Source organism: Pogona vitticeps, chromosome 12 (assembly GCF_051106095.1).
Source record: "Pogona vitticeps strain Pit_001003342236 chromosome 12, PviZW2.1, whole genome shotgun sequence".
Lineage (NCBI taxonomy): Eukaryota > Metazoa > Chordata > Lepidosauria > Squamata > Agamidae > Pogona > Pogona vitticeps.
The window spans coordinates 13,223,818-13,247,672 of NC_135794.1; the positions used below are offsets into that span (position 1 = coordinate 13,223,818).

General features: G+C 41.7%; 1 protein-coding gene across 4 annotated transcripts in view; it reads right to left on the minus strand.

Moving 5' to 3' along the window:
• The window catches only part of CORO2B (coronin 2B), a 173,548-nt gene that overhangs the window by 10,532 nt on the left and 139,161 nt on the right, over positions 1-23,855 (minus strand). For 3 of the 4 annotated variants that reach the window (XM_078380873.1, XM_020808150.3, XM_078380874.1), the window contains 5 exons: positions 21,123-21,287; positions 20,001-20,117; positions 4,453-4,557; positions 957-1,053; positions 357-469 (listed from right to left, as the gene is read on the minus strand). In XM_078380873.1, coding sequence (XP_078236999.1) covers positions 357-469; positions 957-1,053; positions 4,453-4,557; positions 20,001-20,117; positions 21,123-21,287 — 597 coding nt within the window. The remainder of the gene's footprint in view (positions 1-356; positions 470-956; positions 1,054-4,452; positions 4,558-20,000; positions 20,118-21,122; positions 21,288-23,855) is intronic. The other variant, XM_020808151.3, reaches the window with a different exon arrangement.

Sequence of the window (23,855 nt, forward strand, 5' to 3'; positions counted from 1 at the left end):
GGGAATTTTGAAGCACCCTCAGCAGTAGGCAAATGATGGGAAGGGACCTGTAAAGCCCCTGGCTACCTTTATTCTTCTTTAAGGTATCTCTGCTTATCCTTCCATCAGCAACTTCTTGTCTCTACTCCCCTTGCTTTGAAAATCTGGGGGCAGAGAAGGAAGAAATGGCTTGCCCTATCCAACGTGCCTTGGGGAACAGTCTAATTCTGCAAGACAAAGCTTGACGGATCACACCTGGCTCCTTTTTAGCATGAACAACTTTATAGCAAGATCCAACGAGGATGCTTATGTGGGCTGGAACCAGAGCTTGACATTTGAAGAGCAATGTTGGGTCTGTTTTCTGCAAGATGACTCACCCTCCTTGGTACAATCATAGAGATTGGCTCAATGAGCCCTTTTAATGTGATGAGTTTATAGAACCGGAACACCTCACATGCAGACACATCCAGGCCGTGCTTTGGCATCACTCCTGCAAAGAAGCAGATGGGATAGTCTTGTCTCATACAAAAGAGGGGAAATAAGTAGATTGTGAGGCATTATTCCAAGATGGCATCACAGTAGTACAGAAATTCTTTGTTCTTGCACCAGTAGGTTTGTAGAAGATTTTAAAAATGTCTATCACTGGCTGAGACATGATCAGAAAAGTGACAAAGAGTCAGCTTGGCTGAGGGAAAAACTCCAAACAAACCTACAGACTATGAGAACTCTTAAGTGTGATACAGAGGTCAAGCTTTTAGAAAAGCAGGGAGGATAAGAACACAGAGGCCAAGTTGGGAAAGGCAGCAACAGAACTGTGGGGAGGAGGTATGAAAAAATGCCCAGGCTGGCTAGTGGATGAGAGAGTACACATGTACAGAAAAAGAGGGCTAGCAGGGCTGATGAAAGGAGAAGCCCAGGAGAAAAACCACCCATAGCTTGCCCTCTGAGATTACTCCAGATGGTACAACACTCCTTACCAAGACCTTTCTGTGGGGCTGGAGAGCGAAACTCCATGAGGTAAGTGAGGTATGGCTTCTCTGTATTAATTTCATAGTATCGGATGTTGCCGTCTCCCTGGAAAGTGAAAGCAGGAAGGGAAAAGTGGATTTTGCGAACAAGAAAAAGTAGCATCACATTGTCATGCCGTAGCTACTCTGCTTGGCCAATATTGTTAATAGTTTTAAAACATATTTGTGCAATCTAGTTCAATTCCCCTCTGTGCTTCCTTGATAGGAGCTGGGCTCAATGATCCATAGGATCCCTTCCAGCTCTGCAGTTCTAAGATAATGATAGTGAAAGGTGGGGAAAATATTTTAAATAAATAAAATTAATCTATTTTGCTCCCCATGACAGCCCTGTGGTGTACTTTGGCCTTTCCCATTTTTAATGAGAAGAATGTGAGACAACAACTTAGCCAGAACTGAAATTAGCAGGTTTATAGAGTGTTCAAAGTGAGACAATTTTGTTTCAAATCAGGCCAAACTCAAATATTTCAATTCAAAAGACATGGGGTGTTTTTCTGTCTTGTCTGAAAAAACACAGAATCTCATTGCAGGCTAAGCATTCATTTACCATGGATTAAACAGATGTCATGATCTGGCCTACTTCGAAGGCTTAGTACTACCCTGCAGAGAACTTCGAGTCAGACATGTCACAGGGTCCCCATTTTGGGGGCATCCCTTAGCACCACCTTGTACACCCACATCAATCTTTGCCTCTGAGGATGACTCCTTTTGCAGCTTCTTCTCTCTCTCAACATGAGAATGCAGGAACATCCAAAGCCCCTTGGTTGAGCAGCTTTTCCCAGTGCATCTAACTAATAGGACCTGTCCAGATGGGGAAATTTGGAGCAGTCCAGTCCATGCTTAAAAGTTTCTTATCTTCAGCATGATCTCTTTTATTTCTCACTTGAGCAAGCCTTCCATTCATTGGAGGTGTTTATTCTCCTGTGAGAAGGGTTCACCCAAATCCTTGCAGCACTGTTTTATTCGTGTGTAAGTGTACCAGGTTTAATCATGTGTAGGGTTACTCTGATGTACTTGCTAGTAAAGTTTAACTGGTCTGCTCACACATTAAGGAGGCAGCAGTGGCAGAATGGGACACGGTGAGGTGAAGGTTGGGGAGATGGAAGGGAAGTGACCCCCCCCCTTTCTTCTCAGCCAGGGCTCTGCTGTTTTTCCTCCCAGCCATCATTCAGTGGGCCATAACAACTTTCCTTTGTTAATGTTTTGTTAAATAAAGTTAGTGGCATATCAGGAGAGCAATGCATCTACCTAGTATGATGTTAGAATTGTGTTGCATCAGTTAGGGAATAATAATAATAATAATAATAATAATAATAATAATAATAATAATAATAATAATAATAATAATAATAATAATAATAATAATAATAATAATAATAATAATAATAATAATAATAATAATAATAATAATAATAATAATAATAATAATAATAATACAAAAATAGAGGGAGGGGTTTCTCCATCATCCCTATTAATGTTACAATCCAGTTATTACATCACAGGATGATAACAGTGCCCACAGCTCCATTTGGGTGCAAAATAGCCAATAAATCATCTCCCCAATGCATTTTAATGCTGCTGGGAGAGGTCATCAGGAGATCTGGTGATTTGTGTCATCAATATGCAGCTGTATGCCTCCCTTAAATCACCTGCAGCAGATGCTGTCCAATACCTAGAGGGATGCCTGGACACAGTACTGGACTGGGCTAGGAGGAACAGGCTGAGGATGAATCCAGACAAGGCAGATACCATGTTGCTGAGGGGTCTATTTCCTTTTTTTGGGGGGGGGGCTATTTTCCCCCAGACTTAATGGATTTATCCTTCTGTTCAAGTATCAGGTATGTAGTTTGGGTGTGATTTTAGATCCAGCACTGACCATGGAAAAGAGGTCTCTGCTATGACATGTGCTGCATTTGTTCGACTCTGGCATATTACCCAGCTACGCCCCTATCTGGACTTGGATGCATGCACTGGTAGTCTCAAAACTGATTGCTGTAATGCGCTCTACATGGAGCTTCCCTTGAGGGTGATACAGAAGGTTCAAATGATCCAAAGCAGCAGCCAGTTTGATTGCTGTGGTGACAAAATATAATAATTTCACCCCAATTCTGGCTAACTTGCCTTAGTTACCAGTCTGTTTCGATTCCAGGTTTGTATGTTGGTTCTAACATGCAGAGCCCTAAATGGTTTGGGACCTTGTTACATGTCTGAATATCTTATGCCACGTTCAACTGCACATCTGTCCAGGTTGTCACAAACGATGTGCCTTAACACCTCAAGAGGCAGAACACAAAAACAAGAAGCCAGGCCTTCTCAGCTGTGGCAGTTACCCTGGGGTATGCACTGCTACAAGAATTACACCAGTAGTTTATGAAGACTTCAGAACATACAGGTGCCTTTAAAAAACAGCTTAAAGCAGAGCTTTTAAAGAAAGCCTTTGGGGAGATTCTTCTCAATTGATTGAATGTGTGGAAGAGATATGGGATTCTCTGTACTGTTTAAATGTTTCTTGTCACTTGTCTTTTGTTTGTCTTTTTAAAAAATGTCTGTACAGTATTTAGATTTTGTTTTTATTATTTTTGATTTTTACTTTTGTTGTACACTACCCAGAGTAGCAATTTGCTAGATAGGCAGTATAAACATTGAATGAATGAATGAATGAATGAATGAATGAATGAATGAATGAATGAATGAATGAATGAATGAATCTGTATAAGTGACACAACAGGATAATTAGGATAACACTAAACTGTACCAAAAAAATCCAGAAGCCACTAGCACTGTACCAGAAAGGAATGAGGGCAGCTTTTAAAGGGGCAGAATAGATCGATTTAAGTCACAACACATGTGGACAATGCCATTAGGTTTGAACTAAACTGTACCAACAGCAATCCAAATATTGATCTATAGACCCATCTCTACAGTCCTGAGCACCAGTCACTCAAACTGACTTTCTTTGACCCATCCTGATTTAATTATCTGACTTACTGGGCCATGACCATATGATCTACTTGGCTGATTCTAACTTATTCTGTTTGAGGTGGGACATGGCTTGCCTTTATTGTAGCAGGCTCTAAGTCCCAGAAACCAAGATAGGAAACACAACCTATTAAGATAAATAAAATTCTTAAGTATCTATGCTTAGATTTCAGATTTTTGACTACTGAGGCCCTCAGTTTTTACATCTGGCATTACATTAATAATTTGATGAAATACATCATCTGATCTCATGGCTGCCTTTGCAATTACTCTCAGGAAACTAGTTGATACATTTTAATTCTAAAGGAGTGATATCTAGTCAGATATATAGCAGTTCAACAAAGAGAGAGAGAGAGAGAGAGAGAGAGAGAGAGAATGAATCCATCACAGCGGTTTATGAAGACTTCAGAACATCCAACCCACACTTCAATGGTTAAGCATTCTGTGACAAAAAGCAGAGCTCACACACCTTGCCAGCCAAGTACAACATGTGAGTATCAGCATCATAGAAAGGAAAAAGGAGCCCTGAAAGTCCATCAATCTCCTCCTCTATTAACGGCATGGACAGATCTTCCTGCAGAAATTTTAAAAATACATATACAGTTTATAAATGTAAGTGTGAAGCCTGCCATATTCATGGCAGTGCTAGGAACATTATGGAAAAGAGGAGAAGCCCCGCCAAGGCTCTGGCTACAGTTCTGCTCCTGTGTACTCTTAAGGCAGAGGTTTTCTCAGTTACCTGTTGCCAAAAAGGGGAGGCTTCTGTTTTTCTCCTCCTTCCAGTTTTTTTTTGTAAGCCACCTTGTATCCTCTCGAGGAGAAAGGTGGGATAAAATATTTTACACACACACACACACACACACACACACACACACACACACACACACACACACACACACACACACACACACACACACACACATATGGATTAATATAATTGGGGCAAGAAAGAATGTGGTAGTTGGCCTCTACTACTGACTGCACAATCAAAAAGAAGATGCACATGAAAGCTTTAAAAAAACAAATTACAAGACTTAAAAAAACATGGGATAGCAGTATTGGGAGACCAATTATCCTACAATATGCAAGCTTTTGTGGCTAAATCCCATATCTTCAGGGCAAAGTACTAAAAATCCAAAACGTTTTGGCAAGATGCTGCTGTCACCATCTGCAGTGATCATGGAGCCCAAGAAAGTGAAATCTGTCACTGCCTCCATATCTTCCCCTTCTATTTGCCAGGAGGTGATGGGAACCAGATGCCATGATCTTAGTTTTTTTTTTTTTATGTTGAGTTTCAGACAGTTTTTTGGACTCTCCTCTTTCACCCTCATTACAAGGTTCCTTAATTCTTCCTCACTTTCTGCCATCAGAGTGGTATCATCTGCATATCTGAGGTTGTTGATATTTCTTCCGGCAATCTTAATTCCGGTTTGGGATTCTTCCAATCCGGCCTTTCGCATTATGTATTCATTATGCATATAAGTTAAATAAGCAGAGGGACAATATACAGCCTTGTCATACTCCTTTCTCAATTTTGAACCAATCAGTGTTTCCATATCCAGTTCTAACTGTTGCTTCCTGTCCTACGTATAGGTTTCTCAGGAGATAGATAAGGTGGTCAGGCACTCCCATTTCTTTAAGGACTTGCCATAGTTTGCTGTGGTCCATGCAGTCAAAGGCTTTTGCATAGTCAATGAAGCAGAAGTAGATGTTTTTCTGGAACTCTCTGGCTTTCTCCATAATCCAGCGCAAGTTAGCAATTTGGTCTCTAGTTCCTCTGCCTCTTCGGAATCCAGCTTGTAGTTCTGGGAGTTCTCAGTTCACATAATGCTGAAGCCTACCTTTACTTCTATGCTGGACTTTAGGAAAGCCAATTTTAATAAACTGAGAACAATGAGGTAAGGTAATGATAGGTAACGGCAAGAGATCCTAACAGGAGAAGGAGTCAAAGATGCATGGGAGTTTCTCAAAAAGGAAGTTATAAAGATACTACAAATAATTCCAAAAAAGAACAAAAGGTGGAATACCAGCAAAAAAGACAAATGTGAACAAAAAGTTCAGAGAAGATCGGAAAACAAAAAAAGGACACATACAGGAAGTAGTAGGAAGGCCAGATTATAAAAGTAGAGTACAGACAAATAGAAAAGGATTACAGGGATGGCATTAGGAAGGCAAAAACTGAGAATTAGCTGAGGTTAGCAAGAAATGCTAAAATAAAAAAATACACAACTCTGCAGAGTGTAGGAAAATAAAGAGAATAAAAACAGTGACTCAGCTACTCAAGAGGGATGGGAAATTTATGACAGAGGACAAAAAAGGTAGAGGTGCTCAATTCCTACTTCAGCTCAGTCTTCCCACCAAAAGTCAGTTTGTACTCCTCCAAACAAATAAGAAGTACAAAGGGAGGGAACAGGATTACAGTTTGAGATTAATAAACAGATTTTTTTTCTGAACAGAGTTCAGATCCATAGAATTGGATGAACTGCATCCAAGGATATTGAGGGAACTGGCTGAAGAGATTACAGTCTATTCTGTTCTTGAAATCATGGAGGATGGGTGTAGTATTGGATAACTGGAGGAGAGGTAACATTGTCCCTGTCTGCATAAAGAAGGAACGAAGGAACTACCAGGTCAGCCTGACATCAATCCTTTGGAAAATTCTGGAACACATTATAACGTAGTTATTCTGTAAGCACTGTAAACACAATGAAGTACTAAAAAGATGGAAAAGTGAACAATGCTTAAAAATGGAAAAGAGAAACAATACAGTAATAACTAGAAGCCAACATGATTTTGTCGAGAACAAATTCTGCCAAACTAATCTTATCTCATTTTTTGATTGGGTAACCTCCCTGATACACAGAGGAAATGCTGTAGATATAACTTGACTTCAGCAAAGCTTTTGACAAAGTGACGAATGATAGTCTGATTAGTGAGATAACTAGGTGTGGGATGGTTAGAACAACTGTCGGTTGGATACACAGTTGGTTACAGAATCTTATTCCATGGCTCCTTCTCAAACTGGAAGAAGGTGACACGTGGGAATGCTCTTCAATATTTTGGATGAGGAAGTGCAGTGAATTACAGTGGATTACACCAATTTAGGTGGAATTGCTAATACTTTGGAAGACAGAAACAAAATTCAAAAAGATCTTGATAGGCTTGAGCACTGGGCTGAAAAACAACAGAATGAAATTTAACAGCATTAAGTGCAACGTTCTACACCTGGTGGAAAAAAAAGCAAAATACACAATTAAAAGATGGTAACTGTAGTACTGCATGCAGGAAAAACCTTGAAATTGTTGTAGATCACAAGTTGAATATGGGCCAGTGGTGTGATGCGGCTACAAAAATGGCCAATATTAAAATGATGACAACAGACTGGAACAAGTTCAGAGAAAGGCAATAAAAATGATCAGCGGGAAAGCCCTTTGAGGAAATACTGAAAAAGAACTGGGTATTTTTGAGAAAAGAAGATGGATAAGACTGAACTTTTCAAATATTTAAAAGATTGTCATACAGAGGAGGGGCAGTATCTGTTCTCAATCATCTCAGACTGCAGGACAGACAATGATGGGCTCAAATTACACAATGCCAGATTTTGGTTGAATACCAGGAAAAACTTCCTAACTGTTGAAGCAGCATGACAATGGAAATAATTAACTCCAGAGGTGGTGAGCACTCCAATGCTGGAGGCATTCAAGAGAGAATTAGACAACCATCTGTCAGATGTACTTTGATGTCCTGTTTTGAACAGGGAGTTAGAGAGTGGACAAGTATTGTGGGCTGCTAAAAAGACTTGAGACAGAATGGTATGAAGCAAAAAAGGAAAGAGAAAAAAGTAGGTTTAGCTTCTGATTCCACCACCACTAAATTCAGTCTACAGATAAGAAAAATCTTTGGTATTGTTTAGAAAGCTTTCACTGGTTGCAGCTACTATTGCTTGCTACGCTGAGGGAGAGGAGTCTGAGTCAGCAGATGGGAAGGAGAACTAAATATCTTATTCCCTATGCTCTGTGTGTGGATCCCCCCATACTGTATTCATGCACTTGTTTTATTTAAAAAAACAAATCACTGATGTGAATCAATTAAATACACCAAACAGTGTCTTTCAAGCAGAGATGGACAACCACATTCCTACAGATACTGTTAGACTTCCTGCAATAATCTCTCATCATTGGACACAATGACTTGGACTGATGAGAGTTGCACTCCAACAATAGCTGATTTAAAGGAAATATTGCTGCACAGAAGTGCAAATCAGCATTCAATAATGCAAGTAAAAAAATTGGGGCATCCCCCCAAAAAACCTATAACTTTGAAACTGCTTCAGCTAGCCACCAAATTTGCCACATATGTAGCAGGCAGTCTGCTTTTGCTCTATGCCAAATTTGGGGATATTTGGGCAAATGGTTTATGAATTATGATTTTTATAAATAAAACTTTTCTCCCTCCATGCAGAAACCAGTAACCTTTTTTGCCTGCAAATTTAAAACAGATCATATAAATTGAAAAGAATAGTCTTGCTTATCTTGAAAGAAAACTGTTAGTCCCAGTAATTTTTTTAAAAAAAATTAAAAGAAATCCAGGCTGCAGGAAGGACTGACTCTGAAAAAACCCTTTCAAGGAGTAAAAACAGTTTGATTTTCTTATAGACTGCCTTACCATCTCCAACATTTCAAACAAAGTTATAAACATTGTTGCTTTATGTGAGCCAGAAGGGAAATCTAAAATTTTGATCCTACCGGTCAGGACCAAATTAAATAACTTCAGAAGGAGAACTTTTAAACTCCTTCCATGCCAAATGGTTGTTACAAAGAGATTCTGTTTTTCATTGTAAAAATATTTTAAAAGATATTTTAAAAATAATAGAAAATAAATATTCAGAAGCTCTCATTTAACCTGAGAAATCACTGTTTTTTTGGTTTGTGGCTGGGCATGGTCTTTCTCAATATTAGCAGAGCTTTGGTGCCTATTCCACCCATCTTGTCACTATACCATTATTTGGAAATTAAGGGGGGGAGAGTCTAAAGATGCTATGGGCCATCAAGCTACATCTGATGTGTGGTGACTATGAGTTACTGACTTACACACTGTCCTATCATTAACAACTCTGCTCAGATCTTGCAAACCAACAGCATTTCATGCCAGGGTCCTCTCTCTCCCTACTGCCCCCCCTTCCTAGCAATATTGTCTTTTCCAATACGTTATGCTTAGATTGTGCAAAGTAACAGCTGAGACTACAGCCACATCCCAGCTGTTTTCGCTTCTGTCCATTCCCAGCAACCACTGTACAGATCATGCACTCATCTTTTGGAGTCCTCTAGCACTGAGCAATTCTACATGAAGGAAGTTTCTGCTGGAATTTATGTGTAGTGTATGTATATTTAAATTTCTATTTTAAAAAGGAGTTAGTTTCTGGGATTTTCCTTTGCACTGTATCACTTTGCAAATTGCAGTAAGCACAAGAGGGTATTCTGTAAACCATCTTCACTGCAGCCATTGTGTTGTCAACATTCCTGCCCTTTGCTATGTAAAACATAGCATCCTTTTCCTCCCCTTTTTTGTATCCATATCACACTGTTGGCTCATATTCAGCTTCTAGACAACAATGCCAATATCATTCTTGCTCACAGTATTACTGAGTCAAGCGTTCTCCATCTTATAACTGTGCATTTGCATTTTTTCCTCTAGGTGTAGAACTTTGCAGTTATCCCTGTTTAATGTCATACTGTTGTTTTCAACTCAGTGCTTAAGCGTTTTTGAATATTGTTCCTGTCTTCTAAAGTGTTAGCTATCCCATCCAATTCTGCATCATTGATAAGCATTCCTTGAGCCTCCTCATCTAAGTCATTAATCATAATGTTGAAGAGCACAGGACTCAGGACTGAGTCTTGGGGTACCCCAATTATTACCTACTCCCAGTTTGAGAAGGAGCCATTGCTACTATCTATGATTCTGATACCAATTGTGTATCCACCAGAGACTTGTGCTGTCTGGCTCATACCTACTTATTTTGCTAATCAGAATATTCGGGAGCACTTTGTCAAAAGCTTTGCTGAAGTCAAGGTATATTACCTCTATTGCATTCCCATTATCTACAGGGGAGGTAAAACCATTAGGAAAAAAAGAAGAGTGAGATCAAGAAAGCGAGAGACAGAGAGAGAGAGAATTAGTCTGGCAGGATCTGTTCTTGAGAAATCTGTGTTGGCTTCTAGTTATTACCACATTGTTTTCAAGACACTTTCAGAGTGATTGCTTTATAGTCTGCTTTAGAATTTTCCTTGGGATTGACTGATGTCAAGCTGAATGGTCTATAGTTCCTAGATTCCAACCTTTTGCCCTTTTTGAAGATAGGGACAAAATAAACTGTCCTTCAATCAGCTGGTATTTCACCCATCCTCCTTGAGTTCAAGAAAATATTAGACAGTGCCTCTTCTTCAGCCAGTTCCTTCAGCCAGTTCACTTGGTTCTTCAGTTCAGTTCACTTGGATGCAGTTCAAAGAATATAGACTGTATTTTCGGGGAAGATTGAACTGAAGTAGGAATTGATCATTTCTGCCTCTTTTTTTGGTCCTCTGTTATAATTTTCCCATCCTAATTGAGTAGCTGAGTCACTGTTTCTTTTCTCATTCTTTTCATACACATGTATATGAAGAATGCTTTTTATGTTGCTTTTAGCATTTTTTGCTAACCTCAGCTCATTTTCAGCTTTTGCCTTTCTAATGCCATCCCTGCAATCCTTTTCTATTTGTCTACACAGTGGTGCCTCGCTTAACGACATTAATTCATTCCAGCGAAATCGCTGTAGAGCGAAAACATCGTAAAGTGAAATAAAAAAGCCCATTGAAATGCATTGAAAACCGTTCAATGCATTCCAAAGGGCTGAACACTCACTGTCCAGCAAAGATCCTCCATAGGGGTGGCCATTTTCGGGTGCCTGTAAAGCAAAAAATGGCTCCTAAACACAGCGGGGAGCCATTTTGTACACCCAGTGGCCATTTTGAAACCCGACGTTGAGCTGTTTTTGATCATCGTAAAGCGAAAATCGGTTCCCAAAGCAGGGAACCGATCATCGCAAAGCGGAAAAAACCATTCAAACCACTGTTTTGCGATCTCACAAACATCATTGTCAAGCGGATTCATTGTTAAATGGGGTAATCGTAAAGCGGTGCACGACTGTTAGGTTAGGTTTGGCATCCTTCAGTCTCGAAAGACTATGGTAATGTGCTCTGTATGGAGGACTTGGAACAGCGTCAACTGTGGCTGAGTAGGCCAATTCGAGAGTGACAATCTCTTCCACACTGAAGACAAATCCAATCTGTCCCCTGTCCAGCTCCCTGGTTTTGCTGCTTTTGTGACTTCTTCTTTGCCTTGGCCTGCTGGACAAGGGTCTCTTCAAATTGGGAGAGGCCGTGATGCAATGCCTGCCTCCAGGCTGAACACTCAGATGTCAGGGTTTACCATCTGTTGAGGTCTATTCCTAAGGCCTTCAGATCCCGCTTGCAGATATCCTTGTATCGCAGCTGTGGTCTCCCTCTGGGGCAATTTCCCTGCACTAATTCTCCATACAGGAGATCCTTTGGAATCCGACCATCAGCCATTCTCGCAATGTGCCCAAGCCAATGTAGACGTTGCTGTTTCAGTAATGTATACATGCTGAAAATTCCAGCTCGTTCTAGGACACTCTATTTGGAACTTTGTCCTGCCAGGTGATACCAAAAATACGTCGGAGGCAATGCATATGGAAGGTGTTCAGCTTCCTCTCCTGCCATGCACAAAGGGTCCAGGACTCACTGCAGTACAGGAGTATGCTCAGGACACAGGCTCTATAGACCTGGATCTTGGTATGTGTCGTCAACTTCTTATTGAGCCATACTCTCTTTGTCAGTCTAGAGAACATGATAGCTGCTTTGCCAATGTGTTTATCCAGCTCAACATCTAGGAGAGGGTGTCAGAGATGGTTGAGCCAAGGTACACAAAGTCATGAACAACCTCCAATTCTTGTGTGGAGATGGTAATAGAGGGAGGCGAGTCCGCGCCCTGGCCGAAGACTTGTGTTTTCTTCAGGCTGATTGTTAGTCCAAAGTCTTGGCAGGCCTTGCTGAAACGATTCATGAGTTGTTAGAGGTCTTCAGCAGAGTGGGCAACAATGGCTGCATCATCTGCGAAGAGGAAGTCCTGCATGCATTTCAGTTGGACTTTGGTCTTGGCTCTCAGTCTAGAGAGGTTAAAGAGCTTTCCGTCTGATCTAGTCCAGAGATAGACCTTCTGTTGCAGTTCCAAAGGCATGCTTCAGTATGACAGCAAAAAAGATCCCAAAAAGGGTTGGTGCGAGCACACAGCCCTGTTTCACTCCACTTCGGATGTCAAAGGGATCTGATGTTCAGCCATCAAAAATCACAGTGCCTTTCATTCCCTCATGGAAGGCTCTGATGATGTTAAGGAGACGAGGTGGACATCCAATCTTGGGAAGTATTTTAAAGCGGCCATACCTGCTAACCAAGTCAAATGCTTTTGTAAGGTCTATGAAGGCCACAAAGCGTGGCTGTTGTTGTTCCCTGCATTTCTCCTGCAACTGTTGGAGGGAGAATACCATATCAGTGGTGGATCTATTAGCTCGAAATCCACACTGTGATTCTGGATAGACTCTGTCTGCAAGTACCTGGAGCCTCTTCAGCACAACACAGGCAAGCAGCGTCCCTGCAACACTAAGAAGAGAGATGCCACGGTAGTTATTGCAGTCACCCCTGTCTCCTTTGTTCTTGTACAATGTGATGATGTTTGCATCCTTCATGTCCTGTGGTACTCCACCTTCCCACCAGCAGAGACAAAAGACTTCATACAGTTCGGAGGTGATGATCTCTTTACAGCACTTCAGCACTTCAACAGGGATGTTGTCCCTTCCAGGTGCCTTGCCGGAGGTGAGGGAATCCAAGGCCACCTTTATTTCTGCTAAGGTTGGTTCGCTGTCCAGCTCTTCCAAGACAGGCAGGCACTCAATGTTATTTAATGCTTCTTCAGTTACTACATTCTCTCTGGAATATAGCTCAGAGTAGTGCTGCACCCAGCGTTCCATCTGCTGTGCTTGGTCCTGGATGATCACACCAGTAGCAGACTTCAAGGGAGCAGATTTCTTCTGTATTGGACCTAAGGCCTGCTTGATACTGTCATACATTCCTTTGATGTTACCTGTGTCCACTGCTATCTGTATCTGAGAGCACAGCTGAAGCCAATAATCATTGGAGCATCTCCTGGCAGCCTGTTGGACTTGGCTACGAGCAGCTCAAACAGCTTGCAAGTTGTACTCGCTAGGACAGGCTTTGTATGCTGCTAGAGCTCTTCTCTTATCCTTGATGGCCAGCATTAACTCCTCCGAATGGGCTTCGAACCAGTCAGCCATCTTTTTGGTCTTCTTGCCAAAGGTGGACAAGGCGGTGTTATACACAGCATTCTTGAAATGTTCCCATCGTTCAGGTGCATTTACATTAGCCGGACCTGGAAGAGTGTCCTCAAGTGCTTGGACAAATTCCTTCACTTTTCTTTGATCGCGGGTCTTGCTGATGTCAATAAGTGGTCTTCCTTCCTTTTTCGTGTGTTACAATCTCTTTGTTCGCAGTTTTACTCTACTACACACCAGGGAGTGATCAGTATCACAATCAGCACTCTAGTAACTGCGTGTGATCGTAATACTAGGAAAGCTAGAACGTCTAGTGAGGATCAAATCGAGCTGATGCCAATGCTTGGATCTTGGATGTCTCCAGGAAACTCTGTGTTGAAGCTTCGTATTAAAGAATGTGTTGCTGACACAAAGACCATAGTAATAGCAAAACTCCAGCAAGCGTTGGCCATTTTCGTTCATCTTTCCAATTCCAAAACGGCCTAGACAAGTGGGCCAAGAATTGTGATCAGCACCAACTCTAGCATTAAAGTCTCCAAGAATGAACAGTGCCTCTCTTTCAGGGACTTTGTTGATAGTAGCTGCCCAGATCGTCATAAAATTTGTCTTTCACTTCTGTAGTGGATGACAGTGTTGGTGCATATACACTAATGAGGGTTACTGGTCCTGCTGATGAGTGGAGCTGCAGAGACAGGATTCTTTCACTCCCCATAGTAGGTGGAACAATGCATTTCAGAAGCGTATTTCTGACTGCAAAGCCAACACCATATTCCCTGGTCTCATTCGATGGTTTTCCCTGCCAGAAGAATGAGAAGTTTTTTTCTTTGACAGATCCCGAGTCTGGCAATCTTGTCTCTTGCAGGGCAACAATGTCCATCTGCAGTCTACTCAGTTCCATGTCCTGCACACATCGTCTATTTCTTGCAGGTCATCAGGAAAGCCATAGTCAGAAAAGCCAGGGGTCATTGTCCGTACATTCCAGGTGCCCAGCTTTAGGGCAGATGTTTTCTTACGATTGTTGCATGGTGCACGGCTATCAATCTGCTTGTTGGGTTTCACCCTAAACCCCACGCACCCTGTGAAGTTAACAGACCATGGCGAGGTAGCACCTTACTGGCTGGGCGCTGCCCAGCTTAAGGTGGGCGGTATCTACCTAGTGAGGTGCAATGACCTCTCCCACCATCAGAAGTAGCCCCTGGCATCATGCTCTATGCCAATTGAGCAAAGACTTATAATCGGTAATTGCTACTTCCCGTGTTGTTTCAACGCTGTACACGAAGCTGGAGTGTCCTCTCCAGAGCACAAAGCCTGGGTAAAATAATATGGAGGATAAGCTGTTACCCAAGCAGCAAATCCCTCCTCTCCATGTCGCTGAAATAGTCCAATGGAAAGGCAAGAGCCAATACAACTGGTTCCGGCGACATTGCAGGAGTTGGCAGAATGACAAGAACTGCCTCCGGGACTCTGGCTCTGGATTTTGGCTCAAGGTTATCTCCTGAAGCCTTTTCCATAAGTGGATATAGCCACAAGGTGGAGGTTTAAAATCGGAGTTTTCCTTCTGCTAGATGGGCCCCACCTACTCGGCCTGGTCTCGAATAGTGTGGAAGTATGATCTGATCTTTAAAAGTATACTCCCCCAGGTGTATGCAATGTTAATTGGCTTTCCTATTAACCAAATTAGGGTAAAAATAGGATTAGAGAATTTCACGCGCCATTAGACACACTCTCCTGCTCATCCTCTTTTAAAGCTGATACTCTGCCCTCCCTCAGGCCATTCCTATTTACCATATTAGGATCGGAGATAGAATTAGAGTATTTGAGAATTTCGCACGCCGTTAGGTGCGCGGTCCAGGCACATCCCAATTTGAACCACTAGGCCCTCCCTCTTGGGCCATGTGATGAGGGAGAACAAAGATAAGGCCCACAAAACAAATGCCTCAGCAAAATATCCATGGAAAACATACCTGGCCTTCATCCCCAGCCAAAACCTCCTAGGGAAATGGGACCAGGCTCCAGGCACATCCCAATTCAAACCACTAGGCCTTCCCTTTTGGGCCATGTGATAAGGGAGAACTGTACTCTTCCTTTATAGCCTAGCCTTCCTTCCACTTCCTATATGTGCCCTTTTTTGTTTTCAGGCCCTATCTGAACTTTTTTTGAAGCCATATTGGTCTTCTTTGCTGTCTTCCACTTTTTTTCCTTGTTGGAATTGTTTATAGTTATGCCTTTAGAACTTCCTTTTTGAGAAACTCCCACCCATCTTGAATTGACATGGGATCTTATTTATCATTGTCCTGAGTTTATTGAAATTGGCTTTCCCAAAATCCAGTATACATGTGCAGCCACTATCTGCTTTTTTTAAAATCTAAAACTCAAGTAGATTATGGTCACTTTTCCCCAGAGTACTTCTTACCATCACTCCATTCACCAAGTCATTTCTATTGGTTATAATTAAGTTAAACATAGCTAATCCTCTAGTTTCTTCCTCCACTTTTTGTGGGAGGAAATAATCAGCAACACAAGCCAGGAATTTCTTGGAAGGTCCATATTTGGCAGAATTTGCCCTCCCAAAAGGATAATTCAATTCAAATTTCCTGCTACTACTACATCACATCTCTTTGAAATTCTTGCAATTTGTTTTTCAAAGATGTCATCCGCATGTTCTCCTTGATTCAGAGCTCAGTAGTAGACTTCAACTACCACATTCCTTTTGTTCTTTCATCACAGTTCTATTAATCCAGTTACTTTCAGTTGGACAACCAAGCTTATCCTCCTGTATTTCTCTGCAGGAATATGTAATTTTGACATGTACTGTGACTCCACCCCTTTTTTATTCTCTGTGGTTTTTCTGAACCACTTATATTCTTCAATTGCTGTATTTCAGTCATAGGAAGCATCAGTCATCAGCCAAGTTTCAGTCATCCCTCTCAAGTCATATTTACTCTCCTGTAATAAGATTTCCAGTTCTTCTTTATTTCTTATACTTCTGGCATTTGAATATGGAGATTGTGTGATTTGTGGCCTGCTTTTGTTCTTACATTTTTATGAAAATTATTACTGGGTCCCATTAGAATTGCTAGGTCTGTTCTTTTTATTATGTATAAGCCATCACCTCTGAGCTTGTGTTTCCATCCATTCCAATTCAATTTAAAGCCTTCCTGTTTCCAAGTTTTCATGCTGTGGCATTCTTCCCAGTCCTTGTGAGGTGCAGCCCATCACTTGCCAGCAGTCCATCTTCCAGGACCTCCTCTGGACTTAAAATCCAAATCCCTCATATTGGCACCACTTTTGTACCCAGTCATTCACCTATAGTATTTCCCTTTCTATTCTGAGTACTGACAGGATGAACAAGACTATCTTGGCCCCAAAGTCCTTGAATTTCCTTCCCAGAGCGTCAAAGTCTGACATGATTTCTTCATAGTTCTTCTTGACTGTGTCGTTTTGTTCCCACATGGATGAGAAGAAAAATGGATATGAATTTGTGGGTTTTATGAGTGATGGCAGACTTTCCATCACATCACTAATCTGTCCTCCAGGGAGACATCATACCTGGCAGGTCCATGGATCTTTCCAGGATAAAAAGGTAAAAAAGTAAAGGTTCCCCTTGACAATTTTTGTCCAGTCGTGTTCGACTCTAGGGGGCGCTGCTCATCCCCATTTCCAAGCCAGCGTTTTGTCCGAAGACAATCTTCCGTGGTCACATGGCCAGTGCGACTTAGACACGGAACGCTGTTACCTTCCCACCGAGGTGGTCCCTATTGATCTACTTGCATTGGCATGCTTTCGAACCGCTAGGTTGGCGGGAGCTGGGACTCCTCTTCAAGAATCTGAAAGTGGTTTTGCAGTTCCACTGGTGAAGAGTGTCTTTCTTTTGCTCCTAACTGTGACACTTTTCTGTGGTGCTTCCTGTAAAATGTTTGTTCTATTTTCAGCATTCTCCTCCTCTGCTTTGTTTTCCTGTTCTTTCACCTCCAGTGCCCCACTTGGCTGCTGTTTGAGACATCTGTCTATGTACTCTTTATCTTCTCTTATAGCCTTAAGCGTGACCACTCAGTGTTCAGCTCTTTTACTTTTTCTTCCAACAGTGCAACTAGTTTGCACTTGCTGCATGTATACAAGATGTTTTTCTCAGGTACAAAGACAAACATTGCACACACTTTGTAGGTCACCACAAATGAAGTGTCTCCTCCCCCCATAATCCCTACTATCTTTTCACTTTAGTTGCAACCTATCCTTACTACCTCTTCCTTGTTAAACTCCTTGTATCTTGCTATATGTGTTTTAATGCAACACCAATTATGACTCTCAAATGATTTGATAGCAATTCCAGTGACCTCTCAACAAGGAATGTGGTGGCGCTGTGGGCTAAACCGCAGAAGCCTGTGCTGCAGGGTTAGAAGACCAGCAGTCGTAAGATTGAATCCACGCGACGGAGTGAGTGCTTGTCGCTTGTCCCAGCTCCCGCCAACCTAGCGGTTCGAAAGCATGCAAATGCGAGTAGATAAATAGGGACCACCTTGGTGGGAAGGTAACAGCGTTCCGTGTCTAAGTCGCACTGGCCATGTGACCACGGAAGATTGTCTTCGGACAAAACGCTGGCTCTATGGCTTGGAAACGGGGATGAGCACCACCCCCTAGAGTCAAACACGACTGGACAAAAAAAATTGTCAAGGGGAACCTTTACCTTTACCTTACCCAGTGACCTCTCACCATTGCCTATACTGGCTGAAGAGAGTTATAGTCCAAAAACATGCAGAGGGTCATATTCACCATCTAATTTTAAAACATCGTTTTAAAATCGTTTTAGCAAAGCCTGCCAAGACTTTGGGCTAACAATCACCCTGAAGAAAACACAAGTCATGGGCCAGGGCGTGGACTCACCTCCCTCTATTACCATCTCTACACAAGAATTGGAGGTTGTTCATGACTTTGTGTACCTTGGCTCAACTATCTCTGACACACTCTCTCTAGATGTCGAGCTGGATAAACGCATTGGCAAAGCAGTTACCATGTTCTCTAGACTGACAAAGAGAGTACGGCTCAATAAGAAGCTGACGACACATACCAAGATCCAGGTCTATAGAGCCTGTGTCCTGAGCACACTCCTGTACTGCAGTGAGTCCTGGACCCTTTGTGCACGGCAGGAGAGGAAGCTGAACACCTTCCATATGTGTTGCCTCCGACAGATTTTCGGTATTTTTTATTTATTTTATTTATTTATTTGATTTATATCCCGCCCATCTGATACATCTATACCACTCTGAGCCACTGATACCACTCAGGTATCACCTGGCAGGACAAAGTTCCAAACAGAGTAGTCCTAGAACGAGCTGGAATTTTCAGCATGTATACATTACTGAAACAGCAACGTCTACGTTGGCTTGGGCATGTCGTGAGAATGGCTGATGGTTGGATTCCAAAGGATCTCCTGTATGGAGAATTAGTGCAGGGAAATCGCCCCAAAGGGAAACCACAGCTGCGATACAAGGATATCTGCAAGCGGGATCTGAAGGCCTTAGGAATAGACTTCAACAGATGGGAAACCCTGACATCTGAGCATTCAGCCTGGAGGCAGGCGTTGCATCACGGCCTCTCCCAATGTGAAGAGACCCTTGTCCAGCAGGCCGAGGCAAAGAGGAAGTCACAAAAGCAGCAAAACCAGGGAGCTGGACAGGGAACAGATTGGATTTGTCTTCAGTGTGAAAGAGATTGTCACTCTCGAATTGGCCTCCTCAGCCACACTAGACGCTGTTCCAAGTCCCCCATACAGAGCACGTTACCATAGTCTTTCGAGACTGAAAGATGCCTAACCAATTTTAAAACAATAATTGATGACAAATGGGACAGTATTGTAGGGAATGTTAACTTTGCCTCCATGCTATTTTGCTAGTACAAAATCTCATCCTCAGACACTATTTGTCAAGTCAGAGATTTTCTTGATGCAGTTAAGAGACTTAAATATCATTCTGCCAGTACCATGACCTAGATTCAACCTACCCACCTCTGTCCTCCAGAAGCTGAAAATGTGCACCTTGCATATTGACAGTTTTTGAAAATCTAATCCAGAGTTCACATCACACAGGGATGTATAGCACCTTCCCACTCCAAATAAAGATTCACTGGAGCTCACGACATGTGGGAAGCTCTTTTGTATGTGTGCTGTCAAAGTCCCAGTTCTAAGCATTTTCCATCACTCTGTGTCGGTTTCTAAATGTCATGGTATGAGATGTCTACTGGAAGCAAGGAGGCAAGGAAATTGTGGATTGTGGCAATCCTTGCTATGTTTGTGTAATATAAAACCAATTTGTCCCAATGCAATTTCTTGGGTCTCAACAAGAGAAATTCTCCAGACATATTCTATTTCCTAGGTGAAAGGCTCAAAAGCACGTAGCAAATGTGAAAATGATCAGAATGCCAGGGAAACAACATAATCCAAGCTTGCCCAAGGCAAAGGGGTGTTTTCCAGGCTAGGAAGCTGCTCACCCTTTTCTTGTAAAGAAAAAATCAGGATCCTTTGAGTTCCACTGAAGTCACAAAATAAAGTTTGTTTGTGGTGCTTCTAGTTTTTCCGATGTACATTCATGCACCCACATAATAGAAAACAATTATTTTCTGACCTGGTCCCAGAGAGCAATCTGCCTTGTGTTCCACCTGGAAACACCTGTTGTCAGAAGCCTCTTCATGTTCCCTAAGAAGACAACGCGGTTCACACGGTGATTCTTACAGCTTGCTTCCTAGAAAAACAATTCAGAGTCATCATCCAGCTGCCACCCAGCTTCCCTCTTCTTTCACAGTCTTCAAATTGACACAGAACATTTATCAAAGCCAAGTTCTTCCAAATATGACATTCAAAATTCCCAGAACTTAAAGTTATTTTACCTAAGATAGTTTTTAATCAATAAAAGATTTAAATGGCTATCAAACGCTCCCACTTTGACTACGGTACACAGTGTATTCATTCTATTCTCCCAGCTGACATTTTGCTTCCCTAAAAGCAACACTGGGATTCTCAGTGTGGTGTAGTGTATAGAGTGACAGACTAGGACTCTGAAGAGCAGGTTTTGATTTCCAACTTGACAGCACAGAACAATAACAAAGGCAAAATTTAGATTTCTGCATTGATATATTTAAGAGATGGGGATTTACTAAGCTGTCAAGAAGGTCTGGATATGATTTGTGCTTCTTCTATGAATGCTCATTCTATAGGAACATGCTCATAAAAGAAGACTACATACAGAAACTTCTTGCCTGATAGTGATCTGTGCATTCTTATAAGCCAAAACAGAGGCAACATAGATCAACCTGCTCTTCGATTCCATGCCAATTTTTGCACCAAATAAATGAAGCACTGAAGCTTGTAACCATGATTAACATTTCAGAGCTGATGGGATGGAAGAGATTGTGATCCTACTTTCCTTCTTAATTCTGAATATACCTTGGGGTAACAGGGAGGAAGTAGGGGAGCCTGGAAGGAGCCCTTTCTCCCCTATGCCCTCTACTTATTTTACTTATTCCTACCAATGCCAAAAACAAACAAAGAAAGAAAAAGTTGTAAAACAACTTTTGGGAAAGAAATTAAAATAAAATGCTGTAACAGGAAATTATTAGAGACTCTGTCACTCAGGGCTAGTGTTCTAATCAAACCTGGACATTCCTCTTCTTCTGCAGTTGCTTTAAAGTTTAAAAACCATCAAGATATGAGATCTTAGATTTCCCGTCTTTTAGAGTACACCCCAAACCTGGAGGACTTTGCCAGAACGTGGCTCAATGACACGGAGCTTCTTATCTTTGCAAGTGGTAGAGAGTAAACTGCCATCTGTGTTGAAGGACATGCAAAGAATTACATCTGAGTGGCAGTCAATCATCTTCACTGGTTCTCCAATATCCAGGTTCCAGATGAGAACCTGAGGAAGGAAAGAGTGCAGAATAAAAGTAAGTATTCCTTCTGGGAAAGTAACTAAGGTAGGGTGATAAGGGCTTTGATCTACGGCTCTAAAATTAATAGAGTACAAAACATTTTGCTGGAAGACTGTAAGCCCATCTGTTCCAAGAAGGAAATAAAAACCAGATAGGCTCAATGCAAAGTCACTGCAGCCATCTGTATTGTATTTCAGTCTATTTACTGCACCAAGACCCCAGCATTACTCCCCGTTCCTCTGCCCTTTTCTCGTGTATTATAAACAGAGGGACAAGAGTGATACAAGTTTTCCTCAAGAAAAACTCATGTTTTTATTGTTGTAAAAATAATCTAGGTAAAGGTAAAGGTTCCCCTTGACAATTTTTGTCCAGTCGTGTTCGACTCTAGGGGTGGTGCTCATCTCCATTTCCAAGCCACAGAGCCAGAGTTTGTCTGAAGACTGTTTCCGTGGTCACGTGGCCAGTGCGACTTAGACACAGAACACTGTTACCTTCCCACCAAGGTGGTCCCTATTTATCTACTCACATTTGCATGCTTTCGAACTGCTAGGTTGGTGGGAGCTGGGACAAGCGACGGGAGCTCACTCCGTCACATGGATTCGATCTTGCAGCTGAAGATCTACAGACCTTACAGCACAGAGGCTTCTGCAGTTTAACCTGCAGTGCCACCACATCCCCACAAAAACAGTCTACAACATGTTAAATGTATAGGTATATCAGTTCAGAATAATATCTGAAAAGAGAAATAACATTTGCAGAAAATGCAGTGTTGTTTCCTTACTAACTGTAACACACGTACTGTATAATTATCAAGTGCTAAAAATTAATTCAGAATAAATAACCGATTCAAAAAAATCCTTCTAATTACTTTAATATACAGATTCAAGTGAGAACATATTGTCAAATCTCAAATACCTTCAATTACAGTCAGAATATGCACCACATATTTTATGCTAACAGTCTCAACATAGCTTGCCTCTGAAACTTAAATATTACTGGCAAGTTTTTATTCAAACAATTCAGCACATTTCAGTTCCTTGAAGCACAGGAATATTCTATTCCTGTACTTCAGGGAACAGTTGAAACCCACAAAGTTCAGCTCATAACACTTTAACATACAGAGGTTAATTATATGACTTGTATATCTTAATCTTGAATATGTATAACCATGCAATGATACACATCTGGCACTTTCTTCAAATCTGTAACTTACTACTTCGTATCTCCCATATGATGAAATACTGCCCCCAGCTTCTGTTACACTTTGAATAGTTTTCTCAAAGTAAAGATTTACCAGTAGCCATATCCCCCCCTGGAAATGCACAATCTCAAAAGAGATGAAGACATGATCTAAGACTCACTCTTAGTTTCCATGTGCTTGGCTCAGTAGACTTAGATACTAACCACACAAAGGAAAATATCCCTAGAGTGTGCTGACATTCTGTACCCAGAACAGGCAATGGAAAATTAAAATAGTCACAATACAAAGACATCGCCTAAATGATTATTCTGGTACCTCTGGATGACTAGTGCTTTAGTGGGAGAGGCCCTGGGCTCCAGGTCCTCTCCCTGACTTCTCTGCTTCAAGGATTTCTTAGGTGGCAATACTAGGACTCTCTATATTTCTATTTCAAAGCACGAATCGGGACTCACAACTCGCTGTCAAGTCTCACTTGAGTTGCACTGGCAACTCAACCTTTTTTTAAATAGCTCAGACCTGACTCATGACTTGAATCCATTTTTCCGAGTTGCGTTTTCAAGTCCCTATTCTTTTAATGGACACCTGCAGGAGAGCCAGGCAAACAGCAGCAAATGGCAGAAGAGAAGCTAGTGATGGGGAGGAAAGGTTTTCAAGGAGGTGAAGGTGTGAGGGAAGGCGCAGTAGATCCAGTGTTTTTCCCCCCTGTTGACCACAACTACGAGCATGAGGGTGGGCTAGACATGTGGAGGGGGCAGGAAGGAATGTATACCACTGTTACGTGTTTTTCCTGCACTTTCATCTCCTCATTGGCTGAGGTGGTTAGGCTGGGGGATTGGCTCAGAAAGTTGTACTCTGTGATTCACAAGCCTCAGTCCTCCCAATACACACCCAACACAGATTTCACTCACCCCTCACCCCTTTTTTAATGGGGAAAAAGGATTTTTAAAAAGGACTTGAGACTTGGACTCCAGACTTGGGACTTGGACCTAAAGACTCAGCCTTGGTCTTGGGTCTTGGAACCAATGACTCAGACCCAGACATGGGAGTCACACCCAAAGATTTGCCAACATCACTGCTATATAGAATACCACCTTCATAGAAGAATTTTCTATGATAAATATTTTTAAAGTAATAAAAAAAATAAATCGCTTCAAAGAACATACTACTGTTCTGCTGTTGTTCATAAATTTGAAAAAAAATGCGGGGTATGTGCTGCTCTTTCACTTGCATTTAGATATCTTTTATTCTGTGTTTGCATCTCAGTTATGGAAGCTTATACATTACACTATGGGACATAGACTATAGAAGTGGAAAGTTCCTAATGAAAAGGTTATGAGAACATGTTGAGAAAAAC